General features: G+C 31.9%; 2 protein-coding genes and 1 long non-coding RNA gene across 4 annotated transcripts; 1 reads left to right on the top strand and 2 right to left on the bottom strand.

Annotated features, from left to right (window-relative positions):
* Positions 1-141: 141 nt before the first annotated feature.
* LOC144838465 (glycerol-3-phosphate acyltransferase 1, mitochondrial-like) lies at positions 142-17,137 on the top strand. The gene is made up of 19 exons (XM_078693850.1): positions 142-354; positions 3,150-3,325; positions 3,616-3,729; positions 4,006-4,076; positions 4,952-5,109; positions 7,147-7,355; positions 10,806-10,942; positions 11,325-11,421; positions 11,617-11,665; positions 11,859-11,939; positions 12,062-12,144; positions 12,396-12,509; positions 12,735-12,909; positions 13,415-13,485; positions 13,749-14,061; positions 14,363-14,508; positions 15,162-15,344; positions 15,656-15,848; positions 16,026-17,137. Exons 1-19 carry the CDS (start codon positions 309-311, stop codon positions 16,199-16,201), a joined length of 2,592 nt encoding a protein of 863 aa, XP_078549976.1. The 5' UTR covers positions 142-308; the 3' UTR covers positions 16,202-17,137.
* Positions 8,633-9,712, bottom strand: LOC144837309 (uncharacterized). Of its 2 annotated transcripts, none has more exons than XR_013611461.1 (4): positions 9,647-9,712; positions 9,402-9,454; positions 8,909-9,106; positions 8,633-8,816 (listed from the first exon to the last, which is right to left on the bottom strand). It is a non-coding gene; the product is annotated as an uncharacterized LOC144837309 (long non-coding RNA). The 2 variants fall into 2 exon arrangements; XR_013611460.1 differs by having other exon boundaries at positions 8,909-9,146; positions 9,643-9,682.
* On the bottom strand, positions 16,543-21,821 carry LOC144838466 (cytochrome P450 26B1-like). Its single transcript, XM_078693851.1, has 4 exons — positions 21,454-21,821; positions 19,142-19,639; positions 18,487-18,915; positions 16,543-17,972 (listed from the first exon to the last, which is right to left on the bottom strand). Exons 1-4 carry the CDS (start codon positions 21,658-21,660, stop codon positions 17,586-17,588), a joined length of 1,521 nt encoding a protein of 506 aa, XP_078549977.1. The 5' UTR covers positions 21,661-21,821; the 3' UTR covers positions 16,543-17,585.
* Positions 21,822-22,183: the final 362 nt, after the last annotated feature.

Genomic DNA, 22,183 nt, shown 5'->3' with positions numbered 1-22,183 from the left:
ACAGATTTGTGCTAATTCAATAAGCAAATGTTGCATTTATTTTATTTATAGAGTTTATAGAATTAGGAATGTTCCATTACTTGTACGGTACGTGATTTTAATCGTGTAGCCGTCTTCCCATGCATTTTGTCTTGCGAAATCGTAGCCGGTAGAGGCTTTATCTGCTGGTGTCTTTTATTAAGTTTTTTCCAAACAATTAATTTTGTTGGAATGTATGATGATAGGAAACCTATTACCAAAAAAAGGGTGCATAATAATACAGTATTAGAAGATTCTTTATATCAATTCCGAGAAGAAATCCCGGCGACATGCTGCAGCCAGACATCATTCATCATCAGCAGCACGACGAAAAAGGTTAGTCATCAGTTTCAGCTGTTTTACTGTGTAAATCAAGCCGGCCGGGCCTATAAGCATGATAGGCCTAGCTAGCTAGGGCGGTTTGTTGCAGTAGTAATAGCACTGTATGCATTATAATTATGATAAAACAGGTTTTGTACTGTAGTAGTAGGCTTAGTCTAGTTAGTTACACTAGAAGTGGCTTTTATTATAATAGCCTCAGCCATGATGATGATGCAATCAATAGAATGTGTAGGCCTACAATTATTTTCTATCTGCATGGATGGATGGTTCCACCAAATCGCCTCATTTCAAACTATGCTTATACTAGGCCTATATAAAGTACATGTGCTTGAAATTGAATAGAGACAGCACTGCAAGTGATATAAATCGAAGCATCTAAGGTATTTATTAAAATTGCATTCTAGTATAAAATAAAAGTATTTTATAATGTATATTATATAGAAAATGTTGTTAAAACCATTCTGTAAAATAATGAATTGTTATTTAAAAACTTCAATGGGCAATCAAGGATACACAGTAGTGGGTGTGTTATTAATATTGACTTCACTCCTAAATTCTTTGTACTCTATACAACACTTTTACTTCCAATCCATTTTATATTTTTAACCTTATTCTGAGCATGTTCCGAGGTTGTTCACCCCAGTAAGTAGGTGTAATGGACATGTGCTGGACTATTATATTTTGACCACAGATTACAAACCACCATTCAGAGTATTTCCTAAATAAATGAGTAAAGTAATATTGCGGTGCTAAATAAATTTCCAGGTCCTTAAAAATATTAAGTTCAACATTTGAGATTGCACCAAGATATGGCAAAGGCAATGTACTAGCTCAAAAAAAACAATCTTTCATAGTAGGATAATATGATTTTGGTAGTTTTGTTTAAAGTTAAACATTTAAAAAAATACCTAGTACCCTGGTTATTGTGCAGGAAACTAGAAACAATGGTTTTATAAGCATATTATTGGTATTCTACTTAAGTGCTTTCCGGATATTGTCTGTAATTTATGTTGTGCACATTTAACCAGGTTCATGCATGCTACAGTCCCATCAATAATAAATAACGATTTTGTTTTTGTAAACCATATCTTAAATATAAATAAGGACTAATTTGTTTTTTTTTTTCTTCTACTATGGCTATTCAATCCAAAACATGCTGCTGGAACTAGTGAACCAGAACATCCTAGAATCTGGTTAGGCCATTCATAAAAATCCCAGCGCAGCCAGTTGCAAAATAATTTTTTTTTTTATAAATGAAAAAGTTCCAAAGTTTGTACTAAGGTGTGTACCCTCCAAATTGTATGAAGGCTTTAAAACCTTATTAGGGACTGATGAATACAATACCTGTACCCAAGAACTTAATTTTGCATGGAATAATAAATAGAAATGCAAGTTCTGCAGTTCAATATATGACCATTAGCACCCCTAATGATTATGTCATTTTCAAGTTCATTGGCCAGTGGTAAAATGGCTCAAGTATAAACACAGCCCAGCAGACAATACTGGTTCTCACACAAAATGGTCACATGTAAATTATGTTTACTCATGTTTAATATTTATCAAATGTACTGTATTATTTGTATATTTTGCTTTTAAAAGATTAGACGTCACTATTTATCGGTAATGCACCAATAATGTGTCAAATTATGTTATTATGTACTGTATGAATAATTTCCCCATGAAACTTTAACTGTACCAAAGTAGTTTTTTGTTTTCATTTTTCCAATATTTATTGTACCCTTGTGTAGGTAAATATTATTGTAATATAACTGTATCATCCATCCACAAGTTCAAATAAACATTACCATATAGTCAAACCAACCCAAAATGAATTAGCTACTAAAGATAAACAAAGTTGAAATAAACTGATTAGCTATGTGTTTATTGATTATGATAGATTTTATACTATTTAGATTTAGATATTCAAGTGATTGTCCATAGGTTGCTTTGTTTTGAAATGCCATGGTCCAAGGTTTCTTTCTTTTTGATTGGCTGACAAGAAAACAATACATAATTGTTGTTCTGTGTTATTGCTTAATATAATGTTGGTGGAATTTTCAATTGTTTTCTATACCAGCTACTAAGTAATTGTACAAACAATCTAGAATTTAGATCCAGGATAGCATACTGAGTGTATGAGTAAGACAGGTTTTCTAGTTTTTCTTGTTACTTAGGTAAGATTCTTAATGTGATCTTTTTAGATAACTCATCATTGTGTACAGTAGATTATTTAATTAATGCTTGTGAGTGTGAGAAAGAGATCTAGTGTTTCTTTGAATTTTATTTGACTAGTACCTCTCATACAGTTAGATCAAGACACAACTTTGCGCTGCGATTACTAGCTGCATTTTGGGAGTTTTTTGGGTTTTTTTTGTTTCCATACGTGTTTGATGCAAAAAATGACTAGGGTAATTATTTGCTATTTAAAGCGCCTTTGAGCATAATTTTTCATGAAAAGGGCGCTATTGAAATGTGGTAATTATTATCACCATATTAAAGATTACTCATATGGGGGGTGGGGGGAGGTGCCCAAGGATGCAGTCTATATGACTCTTGAAGTTATCATCTTCATTTTGAAATTGTAAACAGGAAATTCAAAAGGACATTTCTTAAAAAATAATTCTTGTTTTTCATTGATGTAATTACAGATACAAGCACAGAACCAAAACACTTCTTTTAGAAAACTTGATATGAAAGGTACAAAGCAACCAGAAAACCATAAGCAAATGTGATTCAGGTTCTCATGCTTAATGTTTGTTTACTTATAAATACATTTCGTTTTTTCACAGATAAACTAAATATGGAAAAGTTAGATGAGGTTTATAAAAAATGGAGCAAATCTGGACCAGGAGAGACACGCGTATCGAACCAGAACATCCCAGGAAAAGAGGCATGGCTCAACAAATTTGGTGAGTTGCCAACAAGGAAAAGAAGAAGTAAAGGACCAGCATATTCCATAGCCTTGGTAATCAATCTCATTTACTTATTTTTTTCATAAAAATAGATAATAAATCATTAAAATGGATATCAGCCAAAAAATAAATCATGATAATAATAATTAATGTTAGTCTAGCCAATCTGGCTTACCACAGCATTAATGCCATTCCGGTTCGATAACCATTTGTTTAGCACCTGTAACATGCTGCTGGCACCGGTGTGCAAATTTGCCTCTGGGACAACACACGCCTCAGAATCCCCACTAAATCCAGACACAAACAGCCATTAAAAACTTGTTATCTAATTTTATACTTTTAGGATCTTGTTCCAGAAGTTGTGAATTTCAAGACCAAACCACCACCACCATCGTATGAAAAGGAGCAAAGAACGTTTAAGGGACGTTGCTGTCCACGTTGCAGTCCACTAAGTAGAGTAAGTATGTACTTAAGTAAATCTTGATTCTCACTTAGACGCAACAGATCGATGTAGGCAAAATGCAAATGAGTTGAATCACATCTCGTCATGATAAGTCAAATTGCTTGCAATGAGCTTACATCCTTGCATTGCATCCAACTGAGAACCAATCTTAAGTATGGATAGTGCAACTTTTTTAACATGGGTCAATGTTAGTTATTTAAGTATGACTGTATATTGCAACCTGACTACACTATAATAATATAAAACAACACTTAAACCTTTGTTTTACAGGAAGTTCTTTATAATGAGAATATACCAGACATGGGTCTTTGCAATGTCCTCAGAATGCCGTTGGAAAACAGGTATATAGTTCTACTTTAGAAATTGTAATATATCCTTGGAACTTCGGCTTCACACTATAAGTCTGATCTGAAATTAAATATCTGGGGTATAACACTATTTATAGCCGATTCTTATGCCTTCACACCATAAGTCTGATCTCGTATTAAGTATCTGGGGTATAACACTGTTTATAGCTTATTGTTATTAAAGATTGCGCAATATATTTCCATTGTATTCAAATAACCACATGCAATATTGAGGTGTTTTTTTGTTCCCTTTTTTCCTGTAGCCTGTTGAAGTAGATATTGCAACACACTCATATCTGTTATTTATTGCAAGACAGATAACATTATAAAATAATATGTCTGAATATGTCTATCTAGGGTTCACTCATCCCTGGTCTGTCAGACAATGTTAACAGCTGATTTGTTACTTATCTAAAAATACAGAATTATGTCTGGCTGATATTTTCAGACAGTATTATCTCATAGATATGTTTTTCACATTAAATAATATTTCCACATTTTGATAAATTGTGCAGGCTTTTTGATTTTAAATGCCATAATGTAATTTGAAAAATAATTCAGTTGTTGATTAAAAACAACAAATCTTTTTTTCTACCAATTCCTTAAAGATATATTGTCCCCCTAGAAAATATTTTTTTTATATATGCCATTTTAATGTCACATGATAGTAAAAAATGTAATTTTTAAAAAATACATTTTTAGTTAAAATTTCTTTTGTCTGTTTGAAATAATTATTTTTTTGTTTTTTTTTTTACATAATTTAATAACTTTATTAAACAATTTTCATTTTTCATGTTTTTGGGGGACAATACATCTTTAATTATATATTTATCCTGATATTTTTTTAAATAACATAATTTTTTTGTCAGAACTGGTGTTGTTTCATACCTTCTGCCAAACCTGAATCACATTATGAAGAGGAATAAAAATCATATTTATCCAACAAAAGATGAAATGATCAGTAAAGTATCGGAAAGTGGTAGAGTCCATACAGCAATACAAAACTGTGCAATTTTAGATGCAGAAGGTAAGAAATATAGATTTACAATCAATTTGATGAAAATTATCAAATTATCTATTACTATTAGCACATAGAGAGAGAGGTTTGGTGGTTCAGACAAACCCCTTTTGCGAGAGTGCTCTTTTAAAACAATAGACCAACAGCCAATGTAAATGAGCCTATAACTAGTGTTAGATCATTACGATTTTTTCCCCTTTTGTTGCTAGTTTAAAACTAGACTCTATTTTGTTTAGTTTGGCAGGACTTACTTCCAACTCATTTCCAGAGTTTCAATATTGAAGTATGGTATTGAGATATGGGGTAGCACATATGATTCGTATTTAAAACCCCTTTTAGTTTTAGTTAGTGTGTCAGTTGTATGACTTTTTCTAAGTTTGGAACACATTCATTGCCTTTATTTCATTTACTTAAAATATTAGATATAAACAAACTTTATACCTTATGTGTTTCTAAATTCGTTTCTGATCTATTTAATAATAGATTACCTCACAGTTTATCTGATTATTTTGAAACTACCGATCATGCATATAATACAAGAACTAATCATTATTTTAATTTAGCCATTCCCCCTTGTCGTATTAATTATGGACGATTTAGAATTTCTTTTTCTGGTGCTGTTATTTGGAATGATTTACCTTTAGAATTACGAACAATTACATCTAGATTTGCTTTCTCTAAACAACTTAAAGAATTACTTTTATTTAAGTATATAAAAGAATAATCTATAATTTACAAAGTTTTATATATTGTTAATCCATTAGATATTATCTATTGAACTGATATGGTTTTGTTTATTACAGTACAGTACATACAGTACTTTATGTTATGTTATTTATTTATTATTCAAAACATTTTTTGTTTTGTTTTTGACGTTTATGTTCTTTTAAGTTCTGTTATTTAGTTGTTAATTTCGTAGCTTAAAGGCCAGGTGCGGGCAAAAAAATTCTATTGATCATACATTCCAACAATTATCGATCTATAGTTTCCCCTATGTTTCATAATTTTTGGGATTTTATTTGTGTTACACGAGCTTGTTGAAAATAAGCACTTTCTTATCAGTGGGGGGATAGTTCAAATTACACAGTAAAATCTCTATTCTTTTGTACACAAATTTTGTAAACAGAGAGGCATTTTAAAAAGCTATGAAAAATAAACGGTGTGGACAAAAATGTTATCAGATGACTAAATATAGGTAATATAACTTGAATATTACATTTCTGGTATTTTTATTCAACTTCAGATTTTTATTTTCATGCTAGAGCAAAAATTATCCACCATATATCCACCATCTTTTTTCACCTTCTAGGGAGTCACCAGACATGTTATTACATTAGGTTAACTACCTAACTACTAAAAAAAAGTCTTCCTGGTTTTTATGGAAGAATTTTGCCAAATTTTGTATTTGACCATATTAAGGGAAATTCATGTTTTTTCATCTTGATTTCTGTTACAAATATTTGATTTATGTACAATTAACCAAATATTATATTTAAAATTCATGCCTGTACCTGAGCTTTAAGTTAGTTAAGATAAAAGGTACCAAGCTTGATTAGCTTCGGCTATATCTTGGCTACCTTTTGTATTGACATTTTTGTTTGATACAATAAAGAAGAATACAAGTTAGCCTAATATTTAAATAGAATCTAAATTGTTAAAGATATATTGTCCCCCTAAAAAAATTTTTTTTTTAATTTTTTTGTTGAATATGTTATTTTAATGTCACATAATAGTTATTCACTCTCACAAAAAAATTGGGTCTGAAAAAAATGTATTTACCCGAGAAAAATGTAATTTAAAGCAAAAAATGGTCAAATTGTCTGGAAGACAATGAGTTTTTGGGTAATTTAACTGTTTATTTTGTCTTTTTATAGGTGAAATAATTTTTTTCCACCGTTTTTTTTCTTATGGAAGTGAACAACTTCATTAAAACTGCAAAATGGCCTATTCAAAGCCCGATTTTAAAAATCTTTATTTTTCATGATTTTGGGGGACAATACATCTTTAAAGGTTTATTTTATTTTATTAATTTTTTTATTTTTGAAGGATTAACGAACAGAGAAAGGGGCGGCTTAAGTAATTCAGAAGGAAAACATGGCCGTCGTCTGAAACGGATCTTAGGAACTATGGTGGCTAAGATATCATGTGCGCTACTCAAAGTCACTAGTTGGGTTCTTCTCCGCGTTCTTGGAGTATTCCTTCTTGGTGTTCAAGTTCACAAGGGTCAAATGGAGCTGATAAAAGAAGCATCAAAAGTTAGTTTTAAGAACATTTCTCGTTACTTTTAACAAATGGTTTTAGAGGATGTTTAGAAAGTTATTGTGTAAAACATCAGGACTCACAGCTGTTCCAGAAATATGAATTAAGTGTAGCGCCCCCAACGTTTCATAGCGTTTTATGGAGTGGTGATTCCGAAAACATATTGTATACAAACCACACGAGGAACTCGGAAGCAATCAAGCATAAAAGGACTGTATTTTAATAGCCAATAAAAACAAATAAAGACCGCGAAAGTCAGAAAAATAATGAATATTCATTAGAACAACCCTCGGTGAAGGTGAAAAACATGTTGTCGTCGTTTTATCACGTGGATTTTAAGAGGTAATGTAATTGAAAGTTAACCAAAATTGTACACCCAACGCCACTTTTTTTCTCAAGTGATACATTTAAAAAGTAGGTATAAATGTTGTTTTCCATATCAGTTTAAAAATAATTTTTTCTGTTGAATTCTTTGATTTAGTTGGATACTTTAGTTATCCTTGAATGTTTTAAGAAGGTTCGTATTCATATAGCCTGGCTGGATTTTTTCCTATGCTAGCTTATAATAGGCTATGCCCAGGCCCCTTTGCGTGGTTAAAACCAGCTGTGTAAGACTAATGGCTGTTTATTTTTAACACGTAAACATGTCTATTCGGGGGCCTGAGTGACAGTAGACCTGTTATAAAGCTGATTAATTACTTGTTCCTGGTCCTAATTAAAAATTAGGCCTAGCCTAGGCCTAAGCTATTTTAATAATCATTCATATTGGGAGGGGAGTACAGAGTAGTCCAGGCTACTCAGGCCTAGCTAGGCCTAAATACTATATATAGGCTAGGCTACATCATCAGCAGGTTAAATGCCTAGCAGCCTACCTAGCATGTCTTAGTCAAAGATCTGTAATATATTAATAGAAAGAAGCTATAGAGTACTGTGACATTAGATATTTAATTATAAATGCATATTTCTTTCATATTTGTATTGTATATTATTTATTATTTTGATATGCAATCACAATCTAAATCAGTAAATAACATCAATTTCCGTTATCAATCAATAATATATAAACAAATTAAAATAAAATAACTTCCAAAAAATGAAATTCAATTACAATTCATATACCATTTGTTAAATATTTACAAAATCATTGTTCTAGCAATAACAACAAAAAAACACTACTATTCATACAGTACAGTATACTATACATAATACTGTATATGCAATACTGTAACAATTAACTGAGAAATAGCAAACTATTCCTATTTCCTCAAACTTTTCTGCACTTAGTTACTGGCCTAGTTACTTCATGCTGGATCTCAGGTGAAATAAACGTCAAATGTGACTTCATGATTTCCCACAAAACTCTTTCCGTGTTACTGCTGTCGAGGAATTTATTTTTTCTAAATACCTCGTCCATTTTTGTACATAGAGTTTCAAATCTCTTGGTTCATAGTAGTTCGCTATATAAAATATATAAAAGAAATATGGCATTAATTTTTATAGTATTGCATGTTTTAGACATAATTTTAAAGGTGTATAATGTAGGACTTACCAAGTCTTTGACCTCTTGTTCTTTTAGATTTATTCTGTGGCCAGTCTCTGCAATCTTACTATGCTGTTTTGTCACAAGTGACACTGAGAGTTAATTTCTTAAATGCTCAAGATTCTCTTCTAAAGACTGGATTTTAATCATTGTAGCATGTCGATGTGCTGCAGCTTCTGATTTTCTCAAAGTCTGCTAGATGATCACCTGAGATTAAACAATATTGGTCAACCAAATAAATTTCAATCTGCATAAAAAATGAGCATCAAAATTATTATATTTAAAAAATGTTAACTATTTCTTGTAGCAGATAATGATAATATATGGATAATTCAAATAGGAAAATAAGTTCCAGCCAAAGGTTTGCTTTATTATGCATATAAATAGGATAAACAATTTTGAAATTCTATGCTCAAAGGGACAATGTGTATTTAAAGAGCAACTTGACCAATTTAGTTAATATGTAATGTCAATGTAAAGTTGAAACAACATTTGAATGTACCAGTCAAGATGTCAGCATCCTGTCGCATGTTGAATATTATAACATATTGACACCTGGAAAAATAGTTGATTGAGGAAATATTTAATAAAGAAAAGAGGTATATTTATAAATTACTGTAACAATTGTTTGTTTTGACAGTTATTTTATACTAACATTGTTCTTTAATATGGAAGTACAAACACACATTTCATTGTTTGGAGTGTGTATTAAACTTTCTAAAGAGGTGGTTATGATTATTTACCTACCCTGTTTTATTCAATGTCTACCAGGTATGGCCTAACAACGCTGTGCGATATTTTTTTGCTTTTTTTTTCACTGCCATGGTCTAAAAAACAATAGATGCAACTGTACTTTCCTTTATTTAAAAATAAATCAATTTTTAAATCTACAGTACTTCAGTTTTGTGTCCAAACAAATCCAAACAAGAGAGCTAATAGCCAAAATATTAAACCATTATTATACAAATGTATTAATATTAAGGCCTAGCTAGCCTAGGCTGTAGGACTGTCACTCAGTCACACCAGCTAGCCTAAAAATGCACCAGGAAAGCAATAATTATTATTATAAACACATGCCATTAATTATTTGGTAACAGTTATAATGATTAAATTTAGGATTAGGGTAATAAAAGGCTTAACTATTACGAATTTTCTATGTTTGGGCCTAGCTTCATTCTAGGCCCACATTACTGTCACGGTCATCGCGGGCGTCAACGCACGTTCTAAGCCTATCGCCAAACCGTTTTCTCGCCGATAACAATAACAATGTATAAAGGGGTTGCAAAATATGCGAGTTTTACTAAAAACTGAACCAGGCTATATTAACAAAACTTGTATTATTTTGTTTATATAATAATGATGGACTATATTCTAGTTCGTTCTTTTTCTAAAAAAATGAATTATATCCAAAAAATAAGTAAAGAATACAATGATATTTTCTACTTACGATTGTTTACTATTTCATTACACAGTTTATCTCGACTTCCTGGTTTATGTGCGGGAGATTATTTCAGTAAAATGGACAATATCGTCGTTTATTTATTAATTTATAGTAAAGAAACAATAAAATATTTATTTTTTAATTGAACATACACTTTTTTTAATCGTTTGGTTTTGTAAAAAATGTTTTTACTACATAAAAACTCACGATAGCGAAATTTAATTTGGCGTTCGCGAAATAATGGTTTGTAAACAAAAATTATATGTTCGCGCGACTCGGGGAGCCTCGTCTGCTAACACTGAGGGCGCTTGACTTTTTCTAATATCTTAACACTAGTTGAAACAGCTGTGGACTGAATACTATTAGCATGTTTTTGTTTAGTAATAATAGAACATCAAATGACACTTATGAGTAAAGTAGTTGCTACTGCTGAGTAGTAATTTTGTTTCATATTTGTTTCTACAGAAAGGAGTTCCACTAGTGTTTATTCCAATGCATCGTAGTCATTTAGATTATGTTCTTCTGTCGTTCATTCTTCATAATTATGGTGTTAAGGCACCGCACATTGCAGCAGGAGACAACCTTAACCTTCCAGTATTCAGGTGACCACAGATTGTTTTTAAATAATTTTTAACATAATGCAGAGATTTAAACATTAAAATTAATGTTATACTTTGTTTTATAAGCAATCTGGGTGACACACTGTGTTTTCTGTGTTTATAAGCTGCTGTTCTTTAGATATCATTTATACTTGATGTATACCATACTTAACCTGATTGTAATTAAGTCTGTGCTTTCTGTGGGAATTGAGTCATACTATAGAGCATATGACTGGTCTTTGTATTCAATTACAAGAGAAATAGAAAAATCTGGCTATGAAGTATCTTGATTCTAATTCATTCATTTATCCTTTTTTATATTTCATTTTTTATTGGAATTTGAAGACCAATGACAAATGCTATTTTTCAACGTTATTTGTTTTAGTTGGGTTCTTCGGAGCCTTGGTGCCTTTTTTATTAAACGAAAACTTGATCGAGATGTTGGCAAGAAAGATCTTGTATACAGAGCTGCTTTACATACAGTAAGTACATGTTTAAAATAACCTAGACTTTCTGCATTCTCACTCCTGAGGACGATCAAAGTATATTGATTGAAACGTCAAAGTATATACGTAGTGTAACGCAAACTTTATATCAACATAAAATAATCAACAACATTAATCTTTATAATACACATTTTATTTATTGTTTATTGTTATTTTTTAACCTTTTTTTAGTATATTGAAGAGGTTCTTCGGAGTAATCAAAACCTTGAATTCTTTATTGGTAAGTGAAAATTAAGTTGACCAATGACAAGCGACAGTTCGAGTAATTCATCGCTTGTGATTGGTCAAGTCACCTACTTTAAGTAAGTGAAAATTATCTCATTACTAATTGTAAATAACTGAAATAGATTTGATTAATTAACAAGTTTTGTAGTTTCAACAAAAAGTAACAGCTTTTGTTTTATTTTTTCCAGAGGGTGGAAGGTCAAGAAGTGGAAAAGCTTTGTCGCCAAAAGGTGGTCTGTTGTCTTGTGTAGTTGACTCTTATTATGATGGTTAGTAACAGTTTAACATATTCAAAGTAGAATTTTTGGAAAAGTACTACTCTACTACTACTTTTGGAAGTTTAAATCAGTTTCACTACCTGGTAAATAATTTGAATGTATCTTTCATTTAGGAGTGATCTCTGATGCCTTTATTGTTCCTGCCTCCATAAGTTATGAGAAGATTTTAGATGGTCATTTTAACAATGAACAAATGGTGAGAAAATTTATCAAGTTTTTTTTTTTTTGCCTTTGCACACATACAATATAGTGTTATATCCCTTTCACATTAAACACAATAGCCTCTTGATAAATACCCAAGTGTCTCCTGAGTGCTAATTCAATCACATTGACCAGGAACCCTGAAGAGATCCCATTATTCACATCAATAAAAAAAAAATGAAATACTGCTTATGTCGCCATAATCCAGTACTTCTTCTATTATAACATTTGGTTTTTTTTTACTAGGGTTTACAGAAAAGGAAGGAAACATTTATGATGGCATTGCGTGGAATATATGATGTTTTAAAGCATAACTACGGCCATGTCAAAGTAGACTTTGCACAACCATTTTCATTAAAAGTATGTATTAACTTTTCTTTTTTACAGTTCATTTCTTAGTTTGTCAAAAATAGCTCAAAAGTAGTTCATGATTTCATTTAAGCAACTAGAAGTACACCACTGGATCCGCACCTGGACAGTCTTCAGTCCTTTTTGTCTAAATTTGTAGAATCATTTTATTGTACAGTTAGATATTAATTTTCTTTATTAATTCTCATCCAAAACATTTTCTTGCATGTTGTTTAGGAATACTTAGAGGCACCGCAGGCCCCTGCCACACCTGTAAGTGATATCGCAACATCAGGTATATGCAAAAGTAAAGTGAAGAGAGCTGGAAGTGACAACTCACTATATGGTACAGATATTGTGGTAGAAGACACAAGGCAACTGGTTAAGGGATTAGCAGAACATATTGTTTATGGTAAGATTCAAACAAAAAATTGTGGATATAAATATTTAAGGATTTTATTTATTAAAGTGGTATTCAGTTAGTAAACTTAGAAAATTGTTAAGTTAACTACTTTCTATGGGCCAGTGTCCCCTGTCTAGACACAATGTAAATGTAGATCTAGATAGCTGTTTACCATTAGAATAATTTCCTTTATTTAGACCAAGTAGAAAGGGTGCATTGATTAGCATTGTTTTTGTTTGGTGATTAACATGTCATCTTCTTGTTTCATAAGTTCTCTCTACACCTATCAAACTAGTTTGTAGTAGTGATATGCCCAAATATAGTAGTGAGATGACATCATCATGTCCATATATGGGCACATCACAAATTGTCACATAAATTTTGATAGTGTAGACAGAGCTTTACTCCTAAAATCATGTATATAGAAACTGTTGATTTCTATTGGCTGATGTGTGTATACAATTCGAAAGAACGTAATAATACCAAGAATGCTAATTTCTGTTTTTCTCCACAGATTCAGTACATGTTAACACTATTATGAGTACAAACATTGTGGCATTTTTACTGCTCACAAAATTCAGAGAAGTAAGTAAATTAGATTGAACCAATATGAAACATAGGATCATTTTAATTTTTAGTATTTATTTCGTTAAAAAACAAAGATGGAAGATGATCTGTTCTGATGTATGGGACAAATTTGTCATACTAACAACTGATGAGAAGCTTGTAATCTATTTACCATGGCCTAAAATTAAGATTAACATTTTTTAAACTATTTCAGTCCTGTTGCTGGTGTACTTACTTAAAATCATATATTTTTTGTTATCAAAGTTTTATTGTTGTTGCAGGGTGTAGCCTTTGAAACTTTAGTGAAAGAACTAGACAAGATGAAGGAGGATATTGCATCTAGAGGATACAGCATTGGTTTTACAGGCACATCAACAGCAGTAGTCCATCACGCAATACGGTTGCTGGGAGGTAACCTCATCCATGTGGAAAACGTGATGGTTATTAGCAGCACAGGTCCAGATGTTATTTCAAATAAGAAGTCCAACAAGGAGAAAGAATTTGTTACTCCAGTACTAAGCTTGCCAAATGTTTTTGAATTATCCTACTATAGCAATACACTCATCTCAGTTTTCCTCATGGAATCTGTTCTTGGTAATTATTTCATTTTCATATAATTTTAGTCAGTTTCAATTTACATTGTACAAGGGCTTTCCAATTCAGTTTCTTTTATTTCGGAAATATTTCATCCATATCAAAAAACGTACAAGAAGAAAAATTACAAACTCTACGCTTAAATATATAGGATACTTCTCCATCTACAATACATTTTTGAGTTATGGAGCATATGTTTGCAAACACAAGCAACAAGAATATTACAACTATTCAACATACGTTGCATAATTATAAAAAGACAACATAGAGTTTATAAATAGAATGATTTGATTTGTTACAGCCAATGCCATTATTGCTGAATGTGGAAGTACACAGCTAATGTTTAATACATGCCATTCAAGTCCACTATCAATCTGTAAGGATAGGCTTCTAACTAGGGCTATGCAACTTTGTGATCTCTTACAGTTTGAATTCATCTTTGCTCCGGTAAGAAATAAACAACAATTTGTCTTGAATTAATTTTAAATATTAATTATGTTTTTAAATTATTCTAATTATACACCAATCATCCAAAAACTACTTAAACCTCAGCCATACGGTTTTAAGAAGACCTTATTACAGTGTGTGTGTAACTGTAGTAAGACAATTTACATAATAACTCTTACCTTCTCAAACATATTCAACAAGAACAGAACACTACTTTTTAAATGAAAAACGTGTCAAAATGTTATCAATTGCACCTATTTAAGTACTAATTGTTTGCCTATATTTTTAATAAGAAAAATTAAAAAACAACACAACTAGACCTAAAACTATGTTGTTCTTCCATCCTCTGTCTACCAAATGAATCTGTTACAAGCATGACTAAACTACATAGAAATAGTCCTATGCTTAGGTCCAGTCATAAAAAAGTGTCTAAGCAAAATTGATACAGTACTGCATTTGTTCACCAAAAATTAAAAAAAAAAAATTTAATCGGCATTGCTTGAGATACTTTATGAAATACATCATTGTTTTCAAAATATCTCTTGTGTGCTAATGAGCTCTCAACATTGTTCAGATACTAATGTTCAGTCGGCATGTTTGTTATAACGCCCTCCCCACAGCTATAAATAATACTTGGTATTATTATTTATTAGCCTTGTGGAAACTTAACAAACGTTATCAATGATGCTATTGAAGAGCTAGCTGTGAAAGGGGTGATTACAGTTAAGGATTCTATAACTGGGTTTAAGGACCAACGATGGGTGCGCCAACTAGCTGCAACAACGGGTTGGGAGAGCGACGAGAGTGATTCAGTTGATAATAGCGAAACAATTGAGGTAATTAGTATTTAAAATCTGTTTTTAGAATGAAGGCTTTTAGTAAAGACGTATTGGCCCATGCCTTTCCTCTGGTCAATGTGGGCACTGGACGAAAGAAGCCCTTGATCAATGTTAGGACCACTCAAGGTGCTTTAAACAGTCCTGGTTTCATCCACCATTCAGATGAATGTAAAACTAATTGACATTGTTGTTCGCGACATAAACAAAGTTAGCTGGTAGTTAGATATCATAGGTATTATGTACAATGGAATATATACATTGTATTTCATCACAATCTGTTAGTAATGTATTTTTGTTTTCAATCTTAGATTAACATGTCATCAGAAAACAAAAAGCAGTTGCAATTCTTGCAGTGTGTTCTCGGACCCCTCATTGAGGGTTATTGGCTATCAGTGTGCAACCTTGTTCGTCTCTTGGACATGGACGTTGATGACAACACATACATTAGAATGGTTAATATGTATGCAAAAGAGAGAGTTGAAAAAGGATTTGCTGTCTTCAGTAAGTAGATTGTGTTTTTATTTTGTAATTATACATGCTTTATGAAACTCATCTAGCTACCGTATATATACTGTACTACTTTATTGTGGCCTTAATAAATATAAATGTTATTTTACTTTTCATGTTTTAGGATGTTAATTTACAATTTGTAATTTTGTACCTGTTGATTTTTTTTAGGTGAAAGTTGCAGCATGGATACCTTACGTAATGCTGTTAAAGTGTTTCTACACTGGAAAGTACTCTGCACATACTATGATGCAGAAAACATTAAAATGCTCCAATTAAAGGAGCCATATCGGGACGAAGCTAAACTTAGTGTTCTCATAGATAAGATTGAGGTGTTTCGTGTCTAATAATGCATGTAATGTAGTTGTCCAAGTAGAGTACCACCAACAAAGGCAAACCAGTGGACATTTATAAGATTGAGGTGTTCCATGTCTAATAATGCATGTAATGTAGTTGTCCAAGTAGAGTACCACCATCAAAGGCAAACCAGTTACAGCAAACATAATTGTTACATACATTTTGTCGTGATTCCAATTTTGACGTCTTAAAAATTCCTGGTGACTCCAAACTTTGTTTATTTATTGTTTGTTTCATGTGATAAATGTCATCTGTAATATTTATGAATGCCTTAGTAGAGAGGTGCTGATTTTTATTTCAAAATCTCAATTCAACATTGGCGCTTTACTGGTGCTTTTCATTCAAAGAAATTTATTTAGTCTGAACCTGTTTATTTCATGTAGGAAAGTAACATCTTGATCAAAAATATATATATAGTAGGTCCCTATAAAATATATACAGTAGGTCCCTATAAAATGTATACAGTAGGTCCCTATAAAATATATACAGTAGGTCCCTATAAAATATATATACAGTACAGTAGGTCCCTAAAATATATAGAGATTGTATTTTTAAAAATAAGTTTGTTTGGAGAGAAAATGTAATGAAAAATAACTACTGTAAATATTTAAATACACATCTGCCATTATTTTGAAAGTGACACTATTTGTATTCAAAAAAGCTTTTCTGAAATCTCAACGTATAAGCCTGACAATTGTGGAATGTATTCATTACAGTACAGTATCAATTGATCTAACCAGTAAGAAAGAAGCTAGTTTTAAAACGGTCAATAATATTGGAAAGTTCTATTTCAACCAATGTACATGTAGTATTAAGTTGTTGTTTTCTGAGCAAATTGTTAGAGAATTAAAAACAAAACAATACAGTGCGTCAATAGATGCGTTTGGAAAAAATGAACAAGTTATATAAAAGACATTTAAAATGTTCTTGGTTGTCTTGTGTGATTTTTTTTGCTGGTTGCATTTCGGAAAACTTTCGACAAGATGAAGACAAAATACTCTTTACAAATGTGTCATCAAATATATTTTTACCAAAAAAATCGTTAGATATAAAAAGCAGCAAAGATCTGTTCACTATATATATATAATCACCAAATGTTTTTTTATAATAATTTACAAAGATAAACAATTTAAAATTGTTTAGCAATAATAATTTTACTTTCATTTCGTTATTTTCGGACTTAAAATATAATTTTTCGTCACAAATAAATTAATAAGATATTATATAATTTACAAATTGAATAAAAATCCAATAAATACTCTATTTACATGAATAAATGTTATTGGTCGAACGAATCACAAAGTCTGTGTAAGCCAAAATGTTATGATTATTTTTATTATCTGTCATTTAATAATCTGTGCAGCAAGTGTACATTCAGTCAATCTTCTTTGTTGATTCGATTTTCGTTTCTGGTTTTTCTTGGTTATTCCTCGTAAACTTCACCGGTAGTCCGTTCTTTGGGTGAGGTACAGGTAGAAGAGCTATTTTAAGATCTGTCGTCAGTAAACGCCAATTACATTTACGAATGAGTTCGATGGTCAAGATTTTTAGAAATAATATAGCAAGATGTTTGCCAATACAACTTCTAGGCCCACCGCCGAACACGCAGTAATTGTAGCGGTTTGAAATCACTTTGTCCTCCTTTTCGTTGTTGATAAACCGGTCGGGGTAAAATTGGTCAACGTTATCGTAATAACTTGAATACCCCATTGTTTCTCGGATACTCCATAATAGTGTCCAACCTTTTGGTATTTGCTTGCCCTGAAATTAAACAAACCAAGAATATTTAAATTACCTCTATACTAAGATTATGAATGATACCACATTTATTTAGTTCACATTCAAAGTAATTTAATTATCAATGCATACTATGATGTATATACGCAAAAGATTGATAAATACATAATAAAGTAATATAACTAGATATAAGATGTAACATCTTGTCGCGTTAGTCCCTCATGCAATGAGCGCAATCAAATAGTTATCTTTGATGACGCATTTGAACATTTTTTGGTGACGATATAGAGGGCGGCAGAATATTTTTGAACAATTTTTTATTGACGATGAAATGGAACCGTGCAATTAAAGATGTTCTCTACGTATAGTCTAGTACAATTGAATTAGGGCGTATTTATTTAGTGTGAGTTTGATACTAAGCATACTTTAAGTAGGACATGAACAAGGACCTGTACTGCTGTTGTACAGCTGTTAGAACTACTCTTGTAAAACAAAGTAGAATAAATAAATATATGCCGTATATACGTTATAATCCTACCTCGAGCGTAAAGGTCTGTAACACCTTTCTGAACCCGCCGCCAACCGGTGGGGTAAGCCTCAAAGATTCCCTGACTACCGCAGCTGTGTATTTCAGGCTATTGATCTCTGCCAAACTCAACCCATGAACATTTTCCAATGAATACAGTCCACTCTCTTCCAACTCTTGTTTTATTCTAGCCACGACCTCTGGATGTCGTGACAGATTCATCAGTAACGTAGTGGCTGCACTAGAGGTTGTCGAGAAACTGGCGAAGAGGAGCTCTAAAACGACGTCTTTAATGATCTTGTCGTCAACATCATCTTTCGTCTCGTCCATGTATTCCATAAGAAGTCTTAATGCGGTTCGGTCTTCCAATGAGTCCGATTCCCTCTTCTTCCTAAGACTCGCTCCGATTCGTTCCAAAAGTATCTCTCGTGCTTTCATGCCCTGAAATTATATTAATATTATTCTAGCAATGTATTGCCGTCGTAAATACCACCCATGACACACCCTGCGGAGGGACACAACATTATAATTATTTAATTTGTACGCGCGCGTTAAGTAGTAAAATAAATTAAGTCTTCAAATAATATGTACATATGAGACCCCTTAAACTTAAACGTTTAGATTACCACAATAGAATTGTAGGAATGATAAAGGTGTATAATGTTACCTTGTTTAGTCCCGATCCTGGAATATCAATTGGCAAGCAGAAAATATTGTCGGAAAACACTTTAAATGTTTCTGTAAGACTCATTATTTCAGTTTTTGAATAGTTAAATCCACATAACGTTGAACCATTAACACGGAATATCAATTCACGCATCTCTGGGTAGACGGTCACCTTTTCTTTTGAACACCAGTTTTCTAGAGTTTCATCAATTTGCTTCTGTATCGAAGGAACATATGACTCGAGAGCGCTGTGACGAAACGCTTCCATTATGCGTTTACGAGCGACTGCGTGAAGCGTGCCAAACATCCCGCTTATCGCGTGTTGTCCGAGGAGACTACGCGTCGAGGTCGGCAGTGACGGTGCAAGAATTTCATTCTCCAACTGGAATATTTTTTGCAGGTTTTCCGCTCCATACACCCGGATGATAGGTTTCCCTAGAACATGCGTCTTGAATATTTTACCATGTTTCTTAAAACGTTCTTCGTAAAATTTTGATCCCTGAAATATAACACAAAACATAATAATAAACACAAAAATGACGATATACATAATCTGTTATTCTCCCATCTTTATTTTTAAGGACTTTTGGGACCATCTGTTGATTGTGACAAGAGCTACAGTATATATAAATGTGACAACATTAACATTTGTAGATGTGTTTTATAGTATAAATTGATCCATCAATCGGTCCAATATAAGTCATGAATGATTGTTAATTCCCAAAGTGGGTGTATTGATGACATCATCATCATCCACAACATTATTCAATTTAACAGAGCTCTAATAACCAGCTAGTTCTTCCATGTACGTCATTCTTCACTCTACTTCAATCTTGCGCTAACAAATAAAAAGATTCCACGCGTTCTAATGTAAAATCAACTTTACCATTATTATTTAATACTAAATATCATTTGGTTACATGTAAATATTATATAGCACAACTGTGATTCAATTAAGTATTATTATGGTGTTATTGTGTAGGCCATGTTCATTTAGACTAGAAGATATGTTGTTTTAATACTGGTTTATCCATGAACCTTTTTACTTGTTTTATGTGATTTTGATCAAATAGATAAATGAAGGTCTAAAAAATAATAAAAACTATTCGGATAGCGCGCTTACAAACAAGCACAGAACTAAGAACAAGGAAATGTATTTTAAACTCAAAATCGCTAATTCTTTATTTATCGATGATGAAAGTGAGTATATTACCCAAAAATAAATTATCCAGTGTCGACACAGTTTTTTAGAGGTATACGTTCATGCATCAATGTAAAATCAACTTTACCACAAATTATTATTTATATCATTAAATATCATTCGGTTGAATGTAAATATTACATATCACAACTGAGAGGAGGTTTTATTAAATGTTATTATGCTGTTATTGTGTAGCCCATGTACTTAAGCTAGAAGGTCTAAAAATTAATAAAAACGCATACAAACAAGCAAAGAATTAAGACCAAGGGGATGTATTTTAAACTCAAAATCGCTAATTCTTTATTTATCGATGATTACGGTGAGTCGAGTATATTACCCAAAAATAAATGATCTAGTTTTTTTAGAGGTTAAGTTTATGCATCTTTGTATTTTAAAGACTTAAAATCGGGCTCATGAGGGTTTAAGTGACGATCTTTTGTAGTATTTTTAATAGTGTTAAAAAATGCTATAAACCAATGACTGTAAAAGTAGAGATAGGCCTAGCATTGTGATAACGTTTTTAAATAGGACAACTATAGTCTGTCTTAAGTAGGATATATTTATTGTAAATCGTAAAGTATGTCAGTGTTTGTATCAGGACCAATAGGTAGTTTTAGGAACCATTGTTATGATAACACTTATATAATACTTTGTATTTTTTAGGACACTGCGTGTCCGCCGCCAGTGGCGTCAATTTGAATCCTCTAATCTTTGATGAATAGAAGAATACAAGTTATTGGTGTTAAGTTCAATTAAATAGGCTACACCGTAGGCGTCACGATCAAAGTACACAAACTCAGAAATTGATGGGTCACCTATTTAAATACAGTTTTAAGAAAAGTCATTTAAATTTTAAATAAAATCTATATTTATTTTTAAAAGCAAAGATACATATTTTATATTTTTTCAATGATTTTTACATCATTTTGTAATTAGTTTAACCAACTGTTTTAAGATAATCACATGGACATGCCCAGTGTGCGCGCGCGCTTTATAAATACATCATACAAGTTTCGTTTAATACGAATATCATCATCGTCATCATCATCATCATCATCTTTAATGCATTTAGTCACTCAAAAAGTTAAAATAACTGATACTTTATCACTTACCTTTAGTATTAGTTGAAATGTCTCACCAATGATTGGCCAACCCATGCCCCCGCCAGGTAGCGGGTCTTTACATGTACTATCATACTGCAGACTGTGATAAAGATTCCAAAAGTAGTGAATAGCGCGAAACAGACTATACACTAACAGAAACAGTGCCACTAACTGGATGAACGATGAAATCCAGCTGAATATTAAATAAAACATCATATACTGTAAATATACATCAGCTAGCCTGTGAGTGGATATATTTATACCTCGTGATTCAAAATTGAATGATTAAATGCGATATTTTGGATAAGCTCACAAATCTTATTGCATCTACTAGAATATTTTGCGTGTTGTTCTATGCGTTTTGATAATTATGTCTTCATGCATGAAAAAAATGCAGAAAACCCTATTATACAGAAATCCATGGTCACTGCTTTCTCAACAATACGAATTGTACCGATAAATTTGTCTCCTTTATCTATTCAAGGATAGCCATCCAATTGGTAGCTTGAAATATTGTTATATCATTGGAAATGTAACTAACTAACTCTTTCACAGTGGGGGAAACAATTTGTCTCTATACAATATAGAAGTGCATTCACCTCATGACGTCACAATGGTGGAATAATTATATACAATAATATTAGCACTGGTGTCTGGTCGCATTAAATAGTGATGCTAAAATTAATAAATTTGACTGCATATAAATAATGAATTACTGGCCTTGATGCGCGTCAGGTTA

Source organism: Antedon bifida, chromosome 3 (genome assembly GCF_963402885.1).
Source record: "Antedon bifida chromosome 3, ecAntBifi1.1, whole genome shotgun sequence".
NCBI lineage: Eukaryota > Metazoa > Echinodermata > Crinoidea > Comatulida > Antedonidae > Antedon > Antedon bifida.
Note: the sequence above shows the minus strand (reverse complement) of the source record. Positions and strands in the feature narration are given on the sequence as shown.

What these genes read in the sequence shown, in the direction of transcription:
- LOC144838465 (XM_078693850.1), top strand. Translation starts at nt 309, where the DNA reads ATGCTGCAGCCAGACATCATTCATCATCAGCAGCACGACGAAAAAG. An exon ending in TGCTCACAAAATTCAGAGAA is followed by an intron (nt 13,486 to 13,748) that starts GTAAGTAAATTA and finishes TTGTTGTTGCAG; the next exon opens with GGTGTAGCCTTTGAAACTTT. An exon ending in ATAATAGCGAAACAATTGAG is followed by an intron (nt 15,345 to 15,655) that starts GTAATTAGTATT and finishes TTTCAATCTTAG; the next exon opens with ATTAACATGTCATCAGAAAA.
- LOC144838466 (XM_078693851.1), bottom strand. Translation starts at nt 21,660, where the DNA reads ATGATGTTTTATTTAATATTCAGCTGGATTTCATCGTTCATCCAGTTA. An exon ending in CATTTCAACTAATACTAAAG is followed by an intron (nt 19,640 to 21,453) that starts GTAAGTGATAAA and finishes GTTATATTTCAG; the next exon opens with GGATCAAAATTTTACGAAGA. An exon ending in CAGGATCGGGACTAAACAAG is followed by an intron (nt 18,916 to 19,141) that starts GTAACATTATAC and finishes ATATAATTTCAG; the next exon opens with GGCATGAAAGCACGAGAGAT.